The following is a 19,280-nucleotide window of genomic DNA, read 5'->3' on the forward strand; positions in this document are numbered from 1 at the left end:
ATAAACTGCAGTTTACCAGGTTTTTTCTTTAATGGATCTTGATTTTGGAGTCCTACTTGTGAGTGTTTAGCCTAACCCAAGATCATGATTTTTTATTTTTTCTTCTAGTGGTTTTTTAGTTTTAATTCTTGCATTTAGGTCCATAGTCTGTTTTGAGTTAATTTTTGTGTATGGTGTGTGGTAAGCTGCTGCTGCTACTGCTGCTTCTTCCTCTTCTTCCTCATCTCCTTCCTTGTTGACTTCTTCTTCTTCCTTGTCACCTCTGTCGCCACCTCCTTCCTTTTCCCCTCCTCCTCCCTTCTTTTTTGGTGGAATAAGGGCATTCAGTTGTCCCACCCAGAACCATTTGTTGAAAACACTGTTTTTCCCAAATGAATTATCTAGGCATCTTTGATAGAAGTCAATTGACCATGAATAGAAAGATCTATTTCTGGGCTCTCATTTCTATTTCATTGATCCATATGCCCAGCCTTGTGCCATTACTTGATGACCGTTGCTTTATGGTAAGTTTGAAACCAGATAGTATTGGTAATTCAACTTCGTATTTTTCAAAATAGTTTTTTTTTAAATTTTGTTTATTTATTTTAAAAGATTTTATTTATTCATTTGACAGAGAGAGATCACAAGTAGGCAGAGAAGCAGGCAGAGAGAGAGGGGGAAGAAAGCTCCCTGCTGAGCAGAGAGCCCAATGAGGGCCTCGATCCCAGGACCCTGAGACCATGACCTGAGCTGAAGGCAGAGTTTTTAACCCACTGAGCCACCCAGGCGCCCTTTTATTTATTTATTTTTAAGATTTTATTTATTTGTCAGAGAGAGTACAAGCAGGGGAAGCAGTAGGCAGAGGGAGAAGCAGGCTCCTCACTGAGTAAGGAGACCAGTGCAGGACTCAATCCCAGGGTGCTGGGATCATGACCTGACCTAAAGGCAGGCACTTAACTGAGCCTCCCAAGCATCCCATTTTCTTGATTGTTGTGAAAAGCCAACTTTTTGTTTTATTGATTTTCTTTTATTATTTATCTGTTTTCTTTCCTTGATTTTTGTTCTACTCTTAATTTTTATTTTTTGTTGCATTGGGTTTAGTTTGTTCTTTTTGTAGTTTATTAAGGTGGAAACTTAATTTATTTATTTGAGATACTCTTTTCTGATCTTGACGTTTAAGATTATGTATTTTTCTTTACGTACTACCTTAGCTGCAACCCCAAAATTTATATGTTGTGCTTTTTATTTCATTCATTTCAACATATTTTCTAATTTTCTTTGTAATTTATTCTTTGACCCATGAGTTATTTAGAGGTGTGTTGTTGTGTTGTTGATGGGGTGCCCAGGTGGCTCAGTGGTTTAAAGCCTCTGCTTTGGGCTCAGGTCATGATCTCAGGGTCTTGGGATCAAGCCCTGCATTGGGCTCTCTGCTCAGCGGGGAGCCTGATTTCCCCTCTCTCTCTGCCTGCCTCTCTGCCTGCTTGTGATCTCTCTCTCTCTCTCTCTCTCTCTGTGTCAAATAAATAAATAAAATCTTAAAAAAAAAAAAAAAGAGTTGTGGGATGCCTGGGTGGCTCAGTGGGTTAAAGCCTCTACCTTTGCCTCAGGTCATGATCTCAGGGTCCTGGGATCGAGCCCCACATCGGACTCTATGCTCAGCAGGGAGCCTGCTTCCTCCTCTCTCTCTGCCTGCCTCTCTGCCTACTTGTGATCTCTGTCTGTCAAATAAGTAAATAAAATGTTTTTTAAAAAAAAGAGTTGTGGCTAAATATAATGAAATTTATTATCTTAACTATTTTTTAGTGTATATTTCAGTGGTATTAAATTCATTCATATTGTTGTACACCCATTAAGATCAGAACTATTTTCCTTTTGCAAAACTGAAACACTGTACTCATTAAACAGTAACTGCTCATTCCTTCCTCTTCCAGTCCCTAGAACCACCATTCTACTTTCTGTCTCTATGATTTTGGCTAGTCTACCTACCTAATATATGTAGAATCATGCAGTATTTGGTTTTTTATGATTGGATTATTTCACTTAGCATGATGTATTTCTTTGTTGCTTGCAATCTTCTTTGATTCAAAGTTTATTTTGTCTGAAATTAACCATCCCTGCTCTCTTTTGATTACAATTTACATGGAATTATCTTTTTTCATCCTTTCATTTTGACCTCTTTGTGTCTTTGGATCTAAAGTGAGTCTTCGTAGACAGCATATAGTTGGATCATGTTTTTATACCTGTTCTGCCAGTCTGTGTCTTTTGATCCATTTACAGTTAATGTATTAATGATGAGGAAGGACTTCTATCATTTCACTATTTGTTTTTCATATAGTTTATGCTTTTTTGTCCTTCATTTTCTGTATTACTATCTTTGCTTATGTTTAGTTGATTTTTTTTTCAGTGAAAACATTTAAATTTCTTCTTGTTTCTTTTGTGTACATTCTATAGCTGTTTTTTGTTTGGTTTTTTTTTTTTTTTTTTTTGCTGTGGGGACTGTGTTTAACATCCTGAAGTTGTAACAGTTTAATTTGAAATTTTGCCAGTTTAACATCAATAACATACAAAAAGTTTGTACTTTTACATCTCCATTCCCACCTCTTTTATTGTTACTGTCACAGAATTACATCTTTATACATAATTTGTCCAAAAGCATACATTAATTTTTTCTAATGCATTCATTTCTTGAGTTATATAGAAAACCAAAAGTGTAGTTACAAACCAGTTATATTACTAGATTTTAGACTACTCAGTGATTTTTGTAATGTTTTAGTCTATTAAATCATGTTGAAAACAAAAAAGTAGAGTTATAAGCCAAAGTTACAAAAGTACAAGCTTTTATAATCACCCACGTATTTACCTTTATTGGGATCTTTATTTCTTCAGATGGCTTTAAATTACTATATAATGTCCTTTCATTTCAATCTGCAGGACTTCCTTTAGTGCTGTGGTAACAAACTCCCTTAGCTTCTCTTTATCTTAGAATGTCTTGATTTCTCCCTCGTATTTGAAAGACAGATTTGCTGGATATAGGATTCTTGGTTGGCAGGGACTTTGTTTTCCTTTTAGTGATATTTCAGTTCTTTTAAAAATTTTATTTCCAAATTGTTTGCTGCTGGCATCTGGGAATTCAATTGGTATTTTTGTATATTGACCTCATACCCTGCAGTATTGTTAATAGTCGCCTATTCAGGGGCACCTGGGTGGCTCAGTGGGTTAAGCCTCTGCCTTCGGCTCAGGTCATGATCCCAGGGTCCTGGGATCGAGCCCCACATCGGGCTTTCTGCTCTGCAGGGAGCCTTCTTCCTCCTCTCTCTCTGCCTGCCTCTCTGCCTACTTGTGATCTCTGTCAGATAAATAAAGAAAAAATCTTTAAAAAAAGAAAAAAAAAAATAGTCGCTTATTCGTTCTGATAATGGCTTTGTAGATTTGTAAATTCCTTAGGATTTTCTTTGTAAAAGTTGTTTGTAAATAAAGGCGGTTTTATTTCCTCCTTCATCTTTATGCCTTTCAGTTTTCTCGTGTTATTACAGTAGCTAGGATATCCAATACAGTGCCAGGTAGAAGTGGTCAGAGAAGTAATCCTTGTGTTGGTCCTGATTTGGGAGGAAGCAGTATTTCATGTTAGCTCTGAGTTTTGCATAGATACAAAGATCAGAACTTAGCTTTTTATCAGAGGTGGAAACAACAGGAGTCTCTTGCCAGAGGATGGGTGCTAAAGTCTTTTTCTAGAACCTAGCTGCCCCATTGGATGCTAGCCATGTGAAGCTATTTCAATTTAAATTAATTAAACTTAAAGTAAAAGTTCAGTTTCCTTAAATGTGTCTTAGCAGACACATTTCAAGTACCTAATAGCCATGTGTAGCTAGGGTCTTCCATACTAGAAGTGCAAGTGCAAAACATTTCCAACGTTGTAGAAAATTCTGTTTGACATCACTAGTCTAAAATTTAAGACAAAATGACCCTGTTTTCTGGAGAAGTTGTTTAATTTGAAGGGATGATGGTATTCCTTCCTGAAAGTTGGAGGCACCAGACAAAGAAAGAATGTCTTGTTTTTGCTAACTTACCCAGGAAAGTATTTTAAAACTAGAAGATACCAATTTAAAATTGATTCTTTTGATAGTTGCTTCAAAAGAACTAATTTCTGATTGTTATTCATACACTTTTACATTCTTCTGAGGAAGAAGGTTTTTCTCAATATTAAGACATCAAAGTGTGGTTAATTGCACTCAGGCAGCTCTTTTCCCTTCTTAATCAAATTACCTAAGTAGTACAACTTAAAGTAATATTAAAAGGATTCAGATTAAGAGTGTAAGAATTTGTCTTTTAGATTTTTAATTTATCTTTCTCTAATCTTCATCACATCAAATACTAGCTGGGAAGACACTTCAAATCTTTAATATTGAGATGAAGAGTAAAATGAAGTCTCATACAATGGCAGAAGAGGTGATATTCTGGAAATGGGTCTCTGTAAACACTGTTGCCCTGGTGACTGAGACCACAGTCTACCACTGGAGCATGGAAGGTGACTCTCAACCCATGAAGATGTTTGATAGACATGCCAGTCTGGCAGGGTGCCAGATGATCCACTACCGGACTGATGAGTACCAGAAGTGGCTGCTCCTCATTGGCATCTCAGCTCAGGTAAGGTTTTGGCTGCCTTCAAGAAGGTCTCATGCAATGTAGAGGTGTAATACTGAAGTTGGTACAGGTGTGAGGCAGAAGAAATAGGCCCAGACCTAAAAGAAATAGAGGTAACAAGAAATCCAAACGTTGGATAATGTAAGAATTTTAGATTAACTTTGGCCCATTGACTACACTGCATTTCATCAGATTACTGATATTCATCCTGAAAACTATTTCTGGCACAGTTTTGAGAAGTGAATTGCTGAGGAATTTTGTAGAGTGACTTGGAACCTATAGGTTTATGGGAGGTAGTTTTAGGGCTCTATTTTAAGGGCTTTAATGGAATATTACTAATTCATACACTTTTTTAAAGATTTATTGAAGAGAAAGCAAGTGAGCACAGGAGGGAGAGGCAGCGGGAGGAGAGGGAGAGAAAGTCTTAAGCAGACTCCTCGCTGAGAACAGAGCCTGATGTGGGGCTTGATCTTACAACCTTGAGATCATGACCTGAGCCAAAACCAAGAGTTAGACACTTAATACTGACTGTACCAACCCAGGGGTTTCCTACTAATTCATAAACTTTTATGATGAAAGGGGTAACTTTCTGCTGTGCTTCCTTTTTTCGTTCTTGGTGGCTAATCTAGTCACCAGATACTTGACTACAGGATGTATGACTTTAGATCTTTATTAGCTAATGCTGGCCATTAAATAATCTTCCATAGCCTAGTGGGAAAAGTATAAATGTGGGATTCTAGCACCTAGAAAACTGTCAGACATTTGAAGAGAGTGCTGTGTGAGAATACCTTAAGTCAGAGAGGCCCCATGACAGAGGGGGCCTCTAAGCTGTGTTTTGCCACCTTTAAGGGTGCACTTGGAAAGGAAACTGTGTGAATGGCTCTTTCTGGGAGTCTGGGGTCATCACTTTGGCTAATACCTATCAGATGCTTAAGAGGTAGCTAGAGGGGCAAGGGTAAGAGATGGGTAGAGACAAGACTGAGGTGCATGCTGCTGGCAGTTGGAATTCTGCAGCAGATTTTAAAGTGAGAGTGATATGATTTATTTTCCTTCTCCGCAGCATAATGGGGTCAGAATAATGCTATCAGTGATGTTGAAGAGGGCCCACCATGAAGACTGGAGGCTGGGAAGCTAGTTGACAGGCAGATACAGGAAGAAAGTCTTATAGTGTGTTCTGAAGTAAAGATATATATGAGAAAGGGGAAGAGTGAGCGAAGATGGAACAGATACTTCTCTCCACTTTGGGAGTATCCTCTACTCTGTAACTCCCAGGAGAAGTGAGCCATGAGTGATTTAGATGGAAGCACTGGCATTGGAGATGAACAGGAGAGGCAAGGCTTGAGATTTTATATCTCAACACTCAATGTGGGGCTCAAACTCATGACCCTAAGATCAAGAGTCACATGCTCGGGGTGCTTGGGTGGCTCAGTTGTTTGGTGTCTGCCTTCAGCTCAGATCATGATGCCAGGGTCCTGGGACTGAGTCCCACATCGGGCTCCCTGCTTGGCAGGAAACCTGCTTATCCCTCTCCCACTCCCCCTGCTTGTGTTCCCTCTCTCTTGTTGTGTCTTCCTCTGTCAAATAAATAAATAAAATCTTAAAAAAAAAAAAAAGGGTCATATACTATACCGACTCAGCCAGCCAAGTGCCACAAGGCAAGGATTGAGATTTTAGAGGTGAAGTGGCTAGAACTTGGTGATGCGTGGGATGCCTCTCAGGGAGAGGAGAGTTCGAAGATGGCCTAACATTTGTCTCAGAATTCTGAGGCATAGATGAGGTCAGAGTTGAAGTACCTCTGCTCTAACCCTTCATCTTTGTATTACACTGATGAGTTTGTCTCCTCAGGTGACCTGGTAGTTATTTGGTGTAACTTAAGGGAACTTACTTAATCACAGAGCCTTTTAGTGATAGGCCCATGGCTTCCTTTCAGCCCCAGTTACTTCTTATTGTCAGGTTAAGCTGGAATGAGAATATATTTGTAGGAAACCACATATCGTATCTGGAATAATGGGCATTCCCATTGCTCCTGCACATGATAATAACATTATAATGATTCATCCATGACATCTTGTTTGAGTCTGATTGCCCAGGCTTCCATAAAAGGAATAATTTTACACCTAGGACATTTTCTGTGATGTAGCATTTGTTATCTGGAATAATTTCCTCTTGCGGAGTTACTAACCCTAGATAGATGCTGTGTATGGAGTGTTTCTCATGTGGAAACTCGACATTTGGTTTTCTATTGAAAGGAATTAGATGTTGCTGGCTCTTATGATAGCACACAGTTCTGGTGTTGCTAATGGAAATGATGTCAGTGAAGTGTTTGTGATGTGAGGGGTGAGGAGTGTACCTTACATGGAGCCTGCAGAGGCTGGGATGAATGAATCACGAGAGAGTCACAAACAGGTAAAATCTATATGACATATGCTGTCTTGGTGAATTTTCAAGGTGGTATGGGCACAAAAAGAAAAAATTGATTCACTCTACCTTTGTGAAGCCAGGAGGGGAGCTGGAAGATCCCTCTTCCCTAGCCCTTCATGCTATTCAAGAATCAATGAGAAAGCTGTGCTTTTTGAGCCTTTATGTTGCTTTCAGAAAGAAGGCCCTCGATATATAGGACCCTCAACCAAGGAACAAAATTAGTCACAGTTTAGCGTTTATCACTCTTCCCAAATACTTGCCCAAAATACTTTTTTTTTTTTGAATTTCCTCTTTATTTCATGAAGCTCAGTTTTTGTACTGAATCTGGTCTGGAAATAAATTTGTTCCCCCAGTAATGATGAGGTCTGAGGGGTTGGAATGAAGCTTTAAGCTGATACTTACAAAACTAGATCATAGTTAATTTATTCCACTTTTTAACTGCCTCTAATACTTTCTCAAAAGCCCTTTGCTCCAGTTTGACCTGAGTACTTCAAGTATTTTATTATTCTTAGAGAGGTCAGCATATTTTTTCTTTAAGGGCTTAGATAATAAATGTTTTTTGCTTTGTGGGCCAAAAATATTTGGTCTCTGTCACAACTACTCAGCTGTGAAGTTTTAATACAGGCAGACTTAGACAGTATGTAAATGAATAGCCATGGCTTCATGCCAGTACAACTTTATTTACTGAAACAGTTGGGACAAACCATATTGAAATTAAAAGGATTAGTAGAGACTACAAGAATATTGTATATCAGTAAATTAAAAGGATTAGTGGAGACTACAAGAATATTGTATATCAGTAAATTAAATAACTTAGATGAAAGGACTAGTTCCCGGGAAGACATAGATTACTGAAAATGACTCAAGAAGAAGTAGAAATTCTGAATAGGCCTATACAATAAATTAAGACACTCAATTAGTAATGGAAAAACTACCCACAAAGAAAAACTCTGACCCAGATGGTTTTAGTGGTTAATTCTACCAAATATTCAAAGAAAAATTAGTACTAATCCTTCACAAACTTTTCCAAAACATAGAAGAGGAGGGAGTACCTCTCAGTTCATTCTTGAGGCCCATTAGTACCCAGATACCAAAAACAAAGACATCACAAGAAAATTGTAGGCCACTCTCTCCTCTGATTGTAGATGCAGAAATCTTCAACAATATACTAGTGAACTGTATCCAGCAACATATAAAAAGAATTGTATATCATGACCAAGTGGGACTTATCTGGGAGTACCAGGTAGGTTTAATATCCAAAAATCAATTCAAATAATGAACAATATTAATAGAATAAAAGACAAAAACCTTTTGGTCATCTCAGCAGATGCAGAAAAAGCACATGATAAAACCCAACACATTTCATGATAAAAATGCTCAACAAACTAGGAATAGAAAGGAACTCCCTTAACCTGATAAAAGGCTTCAGAGAAAAACAACTAGCATTGTACTTAATAGTGAAAGACTGAAATTTTTCCCAAGATCAGAACAAGACAGAGATACCTACTTTTGCCACTTCTGTTCAACATCAGACTAGAGGTCTAGTTAGAGCAATCAGAAAAGAATACAAGACATCCTGGTTTGAAAGGAAGAATTATAGCTATCTCTGTTTGCAGATGACATGATTTTATATATTGACAATATTAAGGTATCTAATAAAAAATTCTAGAACTAACAAGTACTAGGTTGTAGAGTACAGGATCAGTATACAGAAATCAGTTGTGTTCCTACACACTTGCAATGAACAATTCAGAAAGGAAATTTCATTCACAGTAGCATCAAAAAGAATAAGATACTTAGGGATAAATTTAACGAAAGAAGTATTTAACTTATATCCTTAAAACTATGAAACACTGATGAAAGTAATTAAAGAAGATCTAAATAGATGGGAAAACATCTCATGCTCATGGATCATAATAGTTAATATTTTTAAGATGTTAGTACTCCCCAGCCTGATCTGCAAATTCACTGGAATCCCTATCAGAATATCAGCTAAGTTCTTAGAAATTGATAAGCTAACCCTAAAATCATGTGGAATTGCAGGAAACTCAAAATAGCCAAAACAGTCTTGATGAAAACAACAAAATAAGAGTACTCATACTTCCCAATTTCAAAGCTTACTACAAACCTACAATGATCAAGACAGTTGGGGTGCCTGGGTGGCTCAGTGGGTTGGGCCTCTGCCTTTGGCGTGGGTCGTGGTCTCAGGGTTCTGGGATTGAGCCCCGTATTGGGTTCTCTGCTCAGTGGGAGCCTGCTTCCCCCTCTCCCTCTGCCTGCCTCTCTGCCTACTTGTGATCTCATTCTCTCTGTCAAATAAGTAAAATCTCAAAAAAAATCAAGACAGTATGGTACTAAAATAGAAATAGACACATAGATCAATAAGGTAGAATTGAGAGTCTGTAAATAATACTCTTACATTTATAGTCTGTTGGGTTTTTTAATAAGGATGCCAAGACAGTTCAACAGAGGAAAGAATAGTTTGTTCAACAAATGGTTTGGGATTACTGGCTATCCATATATACAAAAGCATGAAGCTAAACTCTCATCATACTAAAAATTAACTCAAAATGGATCTGACCCAAATGTAAAAGCTGAAGCTGTAAAGCTCTTAGAAGATAACATAGGAGCAAATCTTAGTGACCTTGAGTTAAGCAGAACCTTTGTAAATGCAGCATCTAAAGCATGAGCAACAAAAGAAAAACATATAAAAGCAAAATTAAAATCTTTTGTGCTGGGACGCCTGGGTGGCTCAGTGGGTTAAGCCGCTGCCTTCGGCTCAGGTCATGATCCCAGCGTCCTGGGATCGAGTCCCACATCGGGCTCCTTGCTTGGCAGGGAGCCTGCTTCTCCCTCTGCCTCTGTCTGCCATTCTGTCTGCCTGTGCTCGCTCTCTCTCCCTCTCTCTCTGACAAATAAATAAAATATTTAAAAAAAAAAAAATCTTTTGAGCTACAAATGATACCATCAAGAAAGTGAAAAAATAACCTGCCATTTGGAGAAAATATTTCAAGATCATATATCTGATAAGGGACTTGTATCCAGAATATTTAAAGAATCTTACAACTCAGTAATTAAAAAGGCAAAATAAAATATACAAATTTTTTTATAAAATATGATTTGAGGAGTGCCTGGGTGGCTCAGTGGGTTCAGCCTCTGCCTTTGGCTCAGGTCATGATCTCAGTGTCTTGGGATTGAGCCCCTCATCATGTCACCTCCTCTGCTCAGCAGGGAGCCTGCTTCTCCCTCTCTCTCTGTCTGCCTCTCTGGCTACTTGTGATCTCTCTCTGTCAAATAAATAAATAAAATCTTTTAAAAATTATAAATTAAAATCTTTTGTGCTACAAATGATACCATCAAGAAAGTGAAAAAATAACCTGCCATTTGGAGAAAATATTTCAAGATCGTATATCTGATAAGGGACTTGTATCCAGAATATTTAAAGAATCTTACAACTCAGTAATAAAAAAGGCAAAATAAAATATACACCTTTTTTTTTTTAATAAAATATGATTTGAGGGGTGCTTGGGTGGCTCAGTGGGTTAAAGCCTCTGCCTTTGGCTCAGGAATCGAGCCCTGTATCAGGCTCTCTGCTCAGCAGGGAGCCTGCTTCCCTTCCTCTCTCTACTTGCCTCTCTGACTACTTGTGATGTGTCTGTCAAATAAATAAATAAAATCTTAAAAAAAAAAGATTTGAACAGATATTTCTCCAAAAAGTTATCTACATGCCCAATAACACATGAAAAGATGTTCAACATCATTAGTCCGTGTGGAAATATAAATTGAAAACATAGTGTGAGGGGCCGCTGACTGGCTCAGTCAGTAGAGCATGCCACTCTTGATCTCAGATCATGAGTTCAAATCCTACTGTGGGTGAAGAACTTACTTAACAAAACAGAAACCCTCCCACAAAATGTGGTGTCACTTCACTGAACCTACTAGGATGGCTATAATCAAAAAGATCAGCAGTAACAAATGTTGCCAAGGGTGTAGAGAAATTGGAACCCTCATACATTGCTGGTAGGAATGTAAAACACATAGCTATGAGGGAAAATAGTTTAGCAGTTCCTCCAAAAGTTGAATGTAGAGTTACCATGTGATGTAGAAATTCCACTTATATACCCCAGAGAAATGTAAAATATGTAAAACATAAAATATTACACACAGGACATCAGCAGGAATGGTGAAGTGAGGACCTTTGAAAATCTCCATAAAAGTAGTGCCGGCAAAAATTCTCAAAATCAGCTTTCTCAGGGACATCCAGGTGGCCCAGTCAATTAAGCATCTGCCTTCGGCTCTGGTCATGATCCCAGGGTCCTGGGATTGAGCCCCACATTGGGCTCCCTGCTCAGTGGAGAGCCTGCTTCTCCCTTTCCCTGTCTACTACTCTGCCTATTTGTGCTCTCTCTCTCTCTCTGTCAAATAAGTAAATAAAATATATATATTTTTTTTAGAAAAAGTTTTTTTCAGATGTCTGGAAATTAATAGGTTTACAAAAATCCAAAGAACTTTTATTTAAGAAAATTTGCTACATCTCAGAATAACAAGCTTGGTGACATTTTAACTTGTGCTGTTCCCATCACTCTTTGTATAGTTTTCTGATGGCCTTGATAACCAAAGTTCCACCAGCTGGTAAAACACAGCAACCTTACAGCCTCTGAAGGAGGCTAGGAATGTTTAGAGCTCCCCCCAAAACACCTTTCCTAGAGAAATGTCATTATATCACCTACCTATTAGTTCTTTGGAAATCTCCATTCACAAGCCTTACCTTTTATTTGACTTGACTCACTCTTGCTTGGTGCAGATGGCCTTATCTCTTGGGACACTTGTGATACACCATCACCAGCAGTTGTTTAACATCACAGCTGCCTGTGGGGATCTTAGTAGTTGAGAAAAATAAGAAGCCGGCTTTAAAAAAAAAAAAATTTTTTTTTTAAAGATTTTATTTATTTATTTGACAGAGATCACAAGTAGGCAGAGAGGCAGGCAGAGGCGGGGAGGAAGCAGGCTCCCTGCTGAGCAGAGAGCCCAGTGCGATTCGGGACTCCATCCCAGGACCCTGGGATCATGACCTGAGCTGAAGGCAGAGACTTTAACCCACTGAGCCACCCAGGCACCCCCGGCTTTAAAAATTTTAAAATGAAAAGCTGTGGAATGAGAGGTTCGCACGGGCTTTCAAAAGTTTCAGCATATTCTTGGGAAACTAGACGACTATGTACATGCACAGAGCTCTACACCTGCCCAAGAAAGAATTGACAGGGCCTTAAGCCCTGACTGATCTTAAGGCTCTGTACAAGCAGGATATGAAGGCCGAAGGCCAATGCAGTATTGTAAGCTGTCTGTCAGAGTATTGAAGGCATGTCTCAACATACATATACTCTCTCAGCAAAGGCTGAGATTCAAGACATTTAAGGAATCTCTTTCAAATTATTAACTGACCACTAAGCTCAGAATAGACCTCAGTGAACACATACGACAAAGAATACAGACTTTACAGAATTAGTTCAGGAAATTTGTTAAACAACTACAATAAACCCAGGAAGTTGTGGTGGGGGGGAGGATCTGATTTCCAGAGTTGTCACTTTATGTTATTTAAAGTTTCCAGCTTTCCACAATAGCAGCAAAAATGAAATATGCAAAAAAAAAAAAACAAAGTATAGCCTATACTCAAAGGGGGAAAAAGTAGTCAGTAGAGACTGTTCTGAGGAAGCCCAGACATTGGAGTAGCTTTCAAAAAGACTGTAAGTCAGCTATTTTAAATATTTTCAAAGAACTGATGGAAAGCATGCCCAAAAAACTAAAGAAAGTATAAGAACACTGTCTTTCCATATAAACCGTAACAATAAAGAACTAGGAGGTATTTAAAACAACAGCAACCACCTGTGGGATGCCTGGCTGGCTCAGTTGATTGTGCCTTGGCCTCAGGATTGAGCCCAGGCCCCATGTTGGGCACAGAGCCTACTTCAAACAAAAAACAAAAAAAAACCCTCATAGATTTGTAGAATACTATTCAAGTGGGCCAGTCACACAAGAAGGAGAGAAAGAAAGGGGAAGAAAGAATATTTGAAGAAATAATGGCCCTGAACATAGCAAATTTGATGAAAACCATTAATCTGCATAACCAGGACCTCAAAGAGATCCACACCCAGATGTATCATAATTAAACTATCAAAAGACAAAGAATCTTGACAACAGTAAGAAAGAAGCAAACTAATCTTGTACAGTGGACTCTCAATAAGATTAACAACTGATTTCTTATGAGAAACCATCCAGGCCAGAAGGCAGTGGTATGATATAATCAAAGTGCTTTAAAAAAATTAAAAGATCAGGGTGCCTGGGTGGCTCAGTGGGTTAAAGCTTCTGCTTTCGGCTCAGGTCATGATCCCAGGGTCCTGGGATCAAGCCCCGAATCAGGCTCTCTGCTCAGCAGGGAGCCTGCTTCCTCCTCTCTCTCTGCCTGCCTCTCTGCCTACTTGTGATCTCTGTCTGTCAAATAAATTAAAAAAAAAATTAAAAGATTGTCAATAATTTCCTGCAAAATTCTTCCAACTAATGAAGGGGAGATTAAGACATTACCAGGTAACAAAAGCTGAGAGGATTTGTCTCTATTAGATCTGCCCTATAAGAAATACTGAAGAAAGGATGAATACCCAACATTTGCTTCAACATGGATGGGACTGGAGGAGATTATGCTAAGTGAAATAAGTTAAACAGAGAAAGACGATTATCATGTGGTCTCACATATTTGTGGAATATAAGGAATAGCATGGAGAACATTAGGAGAAGGAAGGGAAAATGAAGGGAGGAAAGTCAGAGGGGAAACAAACCATGAGTGACTGTGGACTCCAGGAATCAAACTGAGGGTTTTAGAGGGGAGGGAGTTGATGGGGGGTGGTGAGCCTGGTGATGGGTATTAAGGAGGGCACATACTGCATGGAGACCTGGGTGTTACATGCAAACCAATGAGTCATGGAACACTACGTCAAAAACTAATGATGCACTGTATGGAGACTAGCATAATAAAATTAATTAATTAATTTAGAAAAAAAAGATATACTCAAGAGAATCTTTCAGGTGGAAATGAAGGGACCCAAGTCAGTAACCCAAACCCACATGAAGAAATAAAGAACACTGGTATGAGCAACTGTATAGGTAAATATAAAAGACTATATAAAGGTAGTTTTGTTTATGACTCTTTTCTTGTGAATTAAAAGATGACTACTGAAGCAATAATTATAAATCTGTGTTAATAGGTATATAAAATAGATAAATATGCACTTTTATGACAATAGAACAAAGGCAAGGAAGGAATGGAGCTATAAAGGAACAAAGTTTTTGTATAGTATAGAAATTATATTGATACAAATCCAAATTAGATTTGGACATTATTATATATAATATATAATAATATATATTATATTATATATAAATATATAATATGTATTATATATATTTATATATAATATATTATATATATTATATATAGTAATGAGGACATTAATTGTAATTCTGAGGCAACCACAAAGAAAATGACTTTTTAAAAAAAATCACAAAAGGAATAACAAGATAATCGAAGTGACACACTAGAAAATATCTAACATAAAAGAAGGTGGTAATGAAATAATAGAGGAGCAAAGAAGACATGAGACATATAGGGGGAAAAATTGTTAACTGACAGAAGTAAATCTTACCCTATCGTAGTTGCATCAAGTGGATTGAACACTTAAAAGGCAGAGATTGGCAGAATATTAAAAAAAAATACCCATAATCCAACTATATATGCTGTCTACTGGAGAGACACTTTAAATTCAAAGATAGAGTGGGTTGAAAAAAGGATGGGAAAGATATACCGGGCAAATTGTATCCAAAAGAGAGCTGGATTGGCTATCTTAATATCAGATAAAATCGACTTTAAGATAAAAATTGTTACTGGGGTGGCTAGGTGGCTCAGTTATGTGTCTGCCTTCTTCAGTTCAGGTCATGGTCTCAGGATCCTGGGATTGAGCCTTGCATCAGGCTCTCTGCTCAGCAGTGAGTCTGCTTCTCCCTCTCCCTCTATGATTCCTCTGGCTCTTATTCTCTCTCAAATAAAATCTTTAAAAAATATATTAAAAATGTTACTGAAAACTTAAATAAAATGTTCATAGCAGTATTATGTATATTTTTTTAAGTTTTATTTATTTATTTTTTTTAGAGAACAAGTGGGAAGGAGCAAAGGGAGAGAGAGAATCTTAAGTAGGCTCCATGCCCAGTGCAGAGCCCAGTGCTGGTCTAGATCTGGCAAGCTTGAGATCATGACCTGAGCCAAAATCAAGAGTTGGATGCTTAACTGAGCCATCTAATAACCCCTTAAATATTTAAATTTTTAAGATTTATTTATTTATATTAGAGCACGAGTGGGGGAGGGGCAGAAGGAGAGGGAAACCATCTTAAGCAGTTCTGCACTGAGTCCAACACAGACCTTGGTCCCACGACCCTGACATAATGATGTGAGCCCAAATCAAGAGTGGAACATGTAACTGAAACTGAGGTACACCCAGGTATACCACCTGCCTTGAGTTTTTATTTAAATTCCAGTTAGTTAACATACAGTGTAATATTGGTTTCAGGTATACTATATAGTGATTCAGCACTTTCAGTAAAACACCTGGTCCTCATCACAAGTGCACTCCTTAATTTGCACCACTTATTTAACCCCCATCCCCCTGCCCATCTCCTCTCTGGTAACCATCAGTTACAAGGTTATTTATTGTAGCCAAAAGGTAGGAAACATTCCAAATGTCCATCAGCTGATAAATGCATAAATAAAATGTATATCCATACAGTGGAATATTTATTTGACAATAAATAGTGGTACAGCTGATCCTTGAACAACGTGGGTTTGAACTGCATGGGTTTACTTAGACACAAATTTTTTTCAGTAAATACAGTATAGTACTGTAAATCTATTTTCTCAGCATTTCCTTTTCTATAGCTTTATTGTTAAGAATGCAGTATATAATACATATAAGATACAAAATATATGTTATTTGACTATATGTTATTGGTAAGGTTTCTGGTCAAGGGTAAGCTATTAGTAATTAAGTTTTTGGAGAATCAGAAGTTATACGTGGATTTGCCCATGTCAGAGGTCCATGACCCTAAATTTCACATTGCTCAAGAGTCACCTGTACTGATATATGCTATATACCATGGCCATTCTTAATCTTGGATATATTAAGTAAGTGAAACATGTCAGCACAAAAACCCACATATTGTATGATTCCATTTTTATGAGGCATTCGGAATAGTTTTCCACAGAGATAGAAAACGGATAAGTAGTTGCTTTGACTGGGGGTGGAACGTGGGAGGTGGGAATGGGGATTGGCTGCTAAAGAGGTTTCTCTTAAGGGAGGAAAGTGTTTTAAAAAGTACATTGTGGTAATGGTTGTACAATCCTATGAATAAACTAAAAAACATTGGATTGTATATTTCAAATGAATTATATGGTAAATGAATTATATATCAATAAAGTTGTTAAAAATACCTTTAAGAATCATGCTCATTTATAAGGAAATCATCATGTTTGAAAAATAATTAAAAAAAAAAAGATTATAAATCACAGTGTTACTTATTTGTGGTTTAGACAAAAAGAAAAACCAACAAAAAAAATCCAAGCTAAAAGCTTTTTACTCACTATACTTTTGACACTAAAGCTGTTGGCTTTTCTTTTTTTTTTTTTTTTTTTTAAGATTTTATTTATTTATTTGACAGAGAGAGATCACAAGTAGGCAGAGAGAGAGAGGAGGAAGCAGGCTCCCTGCTGAGCAGAGAGCCCGATGCGGGACTCGATCCCAGGACCCTGAGATCATGACCTGAGCCGAAGGCAGCGGCTTAACCCACTGAGCCACCCAGGCGCCCAGCTGTTGGCTTTTCTATACCAAACAGTTCTCTGATTCTCTGTGGACACTAACTGGATGTCCAAGAATTAGTGTAGACCTCACAAGTTAAGGGTTCAATCCCACGAGACTGCCCCCATGCCTTCATGATAATGACCTGATGCCAGTCTCAAGTCCCAGGCTCCTAGCAGCTCTGACCAACAAGCTATAAATTAGGGGTTCCCATGACCTCCTTCTCTGGTTTGATAATTTGCTGGAATGGCTCCTATAACCCAGGAAGGCACTTTACTTACTGTTACTGGTTCATTAAAAAGGATACAACTTAGGAACAACCAAATGGAAGAGATGCATAAGGCAAGGCATGGAGGAAGGGGGTATGCATGGAGCTTCCATGCCCTGTACAGGCCTTCCACCCTCCCAGCACCTTGGCGCTAGGAGCTCTCTGAATTCTGTAATTCAGGGGTTTCTATATATATATTTTCTTTTTTTTTTCCTATATATATTTTCATTGGTCATTGGTGATTAACTCTGCCTCCAGTCCCCGTTCCCTTCCCTAGAGGTCAGGATGTGGTGGGACTTAAAGTTCCAAACCAGAAGCTGTCTAAGGCCCCCCCATAAGTTTTTGTGTCATGAAGATGCACCTCTCACTCATATCACTTAGGAAATTGCAAGGGTTTTAGGAGTTCTGTGCCAGGAACAAGGAACAAAGACTGGATATGCATTTCTTATTTTTATCATACTATCACACAAGTATTTAGCAACAACAAAAACCCATGGGCATAAGGATAGACATGTAAACCAATGGAATAGAACTGAAAGTTCAGGAATAAAGCATACATCTGTGGCCAATTGATTTTTTTTTAAATCTCATTTATTTAGAGAGAGAGAGAGAGACAGCATGAGGGAGAGGGACAGAGAGCGAGAACCTAAAGCAGACTCCACACCAATGTGGGGCTCAGTTCCAGGACCCTGAGATCACGACCTGAGCTAAAACCAAGAGTCAAACACTTAACCAGCTGCACCACGCAGCTGATCTTGGCCAGTTGATTTTTGACAATGGTGTAAGACCAATCAATGGGAAAAGACTATTCTCTTCAACAGGTAGTGCTGGCACACCACGGTATTCAAATGCAGAATAGTGGAGTGGATTCCTACCTTGTACCATCTATAAAAATTAACTCAGGGCTCTTGGGTAGCTCAGTTGGTTGAGCGTCCAACTCTTGATTTCGGCTTAGGTCATTATCTCAGAGTTGTGAGGTTGAGCTGGGCCTGGATCCTGCTTAAGATTCTCTCTTTCTCTCCCCCTCTGCCCCTCCTCCAGTTGACACTCACTCTCTCTTTCTCAAAATAAATAAATCTTTAAAAATTAATTCAGGGGCGCCTGGGTGGCTCAGTGGTTTGGGCTGCTGCCTTCGGCTCAGGTCATGATCTCAGGGTCCTGGGATAGAGCCCCGCATCGGGCTCCCTGCTCCGCAGGAAGCCTGCTTCCCTCTCTCTCTCTCTCTCTGCCTGCCTCTCTGCCTACTTGTGATCTCTGTCTGTCAAATAAATAAATAAAATCTTAAAAAAAAATTAATTCAAAATGGATCAAATACCTAAATATAAGAGGCAAAACTGATGACATGAAGAAAATTCATGACTTTGTATTTGGCTATGGAGTTTTAGACATAAAACCCAAAGCATGAGCAACAAAAGAAAAAATAGGTAAATTGGACTTCATCAAAATTAAAAACATTTGTGAATCAAAAGACATGGTCAAGAAAGTGAAAAGACAGCCTAAAGAATGGAAGTGTTTGTACATCATTTATCTGAGAAGAGTCTAGTATCTAGAATATTTAGAGAACACTTATAACTCAACAACACAAAGATGTCTCAGTTAGAAAATGGGCCAAAAATCTTGAACAGACATTTGTCCAGAGATATACAAATAGTCAACAAGCACATTAAAAGGTGTTCAACATCCTTAGTAACTGGGGAATTGCAAATCAAAACCACAATGAGGTACCACCCATTAGGATGCTTGTAATTTTTAAAAAAATTTTAAAAAGATTTTATTTATTTATTTGACAGAGATCACAAGTAGGCAGAAAGAGGAAGGGAAGCAGGCTCCCCGCTGAGCAGAGAGCCGGATGCAGGGCTTGATCCTAGGACCCTGGGATCATGACCTGAGCCGAAGGCAGAGGCTTTAACCCACTGAATCACCCAGGCACCCCTAATTTTTTAATTGAGCTGTAAATCGAGCTCAATTTTAAATTAAGCTGTAATTTTTTGGCAAGGATGCAGAGTTACTGGAATCCTCGTATGTCAGTAGTGGGAATGTTAAATGGTTCAGCTCCAGTGGAAAACAGATTGATGATTCCT

At 38.3% G+C, this 19,280-nt stretch overlaps 1 protein-coding gene across 2 annotated transcripts in view; it reads left to right on the forward strand.

Moving 5' to 3' along the window:
- Positions 1-19,280, forward strand: part of CLTCL1 (clathrin heavy chain like 1) — a 96,610-nt gene that overhangs the window by 15,918 nt on the left and 61,412 nt on the right. For both annotated transcript variants that reach the window (XM_032310440.1, XM_032310441.1), the window contains exon 3: positions 4,355-4,623. In XM_032310440.1, the coding sequence (XP_032166331.1) occupies positions 4,355-4,623 (269 nt within the window). The remainder of the gene's footprint in view (positions 1-4,354; positions 4,624-19,280) is intronic.

Source organism: Mustela erminea, chromosome 13, assembly GCF_009829155.1.
Source record: "Mustela erminea isolate mMusErm1 chromosome 13, mMusErm1.Pri, whole genome shotgun sequence".
NCBI lineage: Eukaryota > Metazoa > Chordata > Mammalia > Carnivora > Mustelidae > Mustela > Mustela erminea.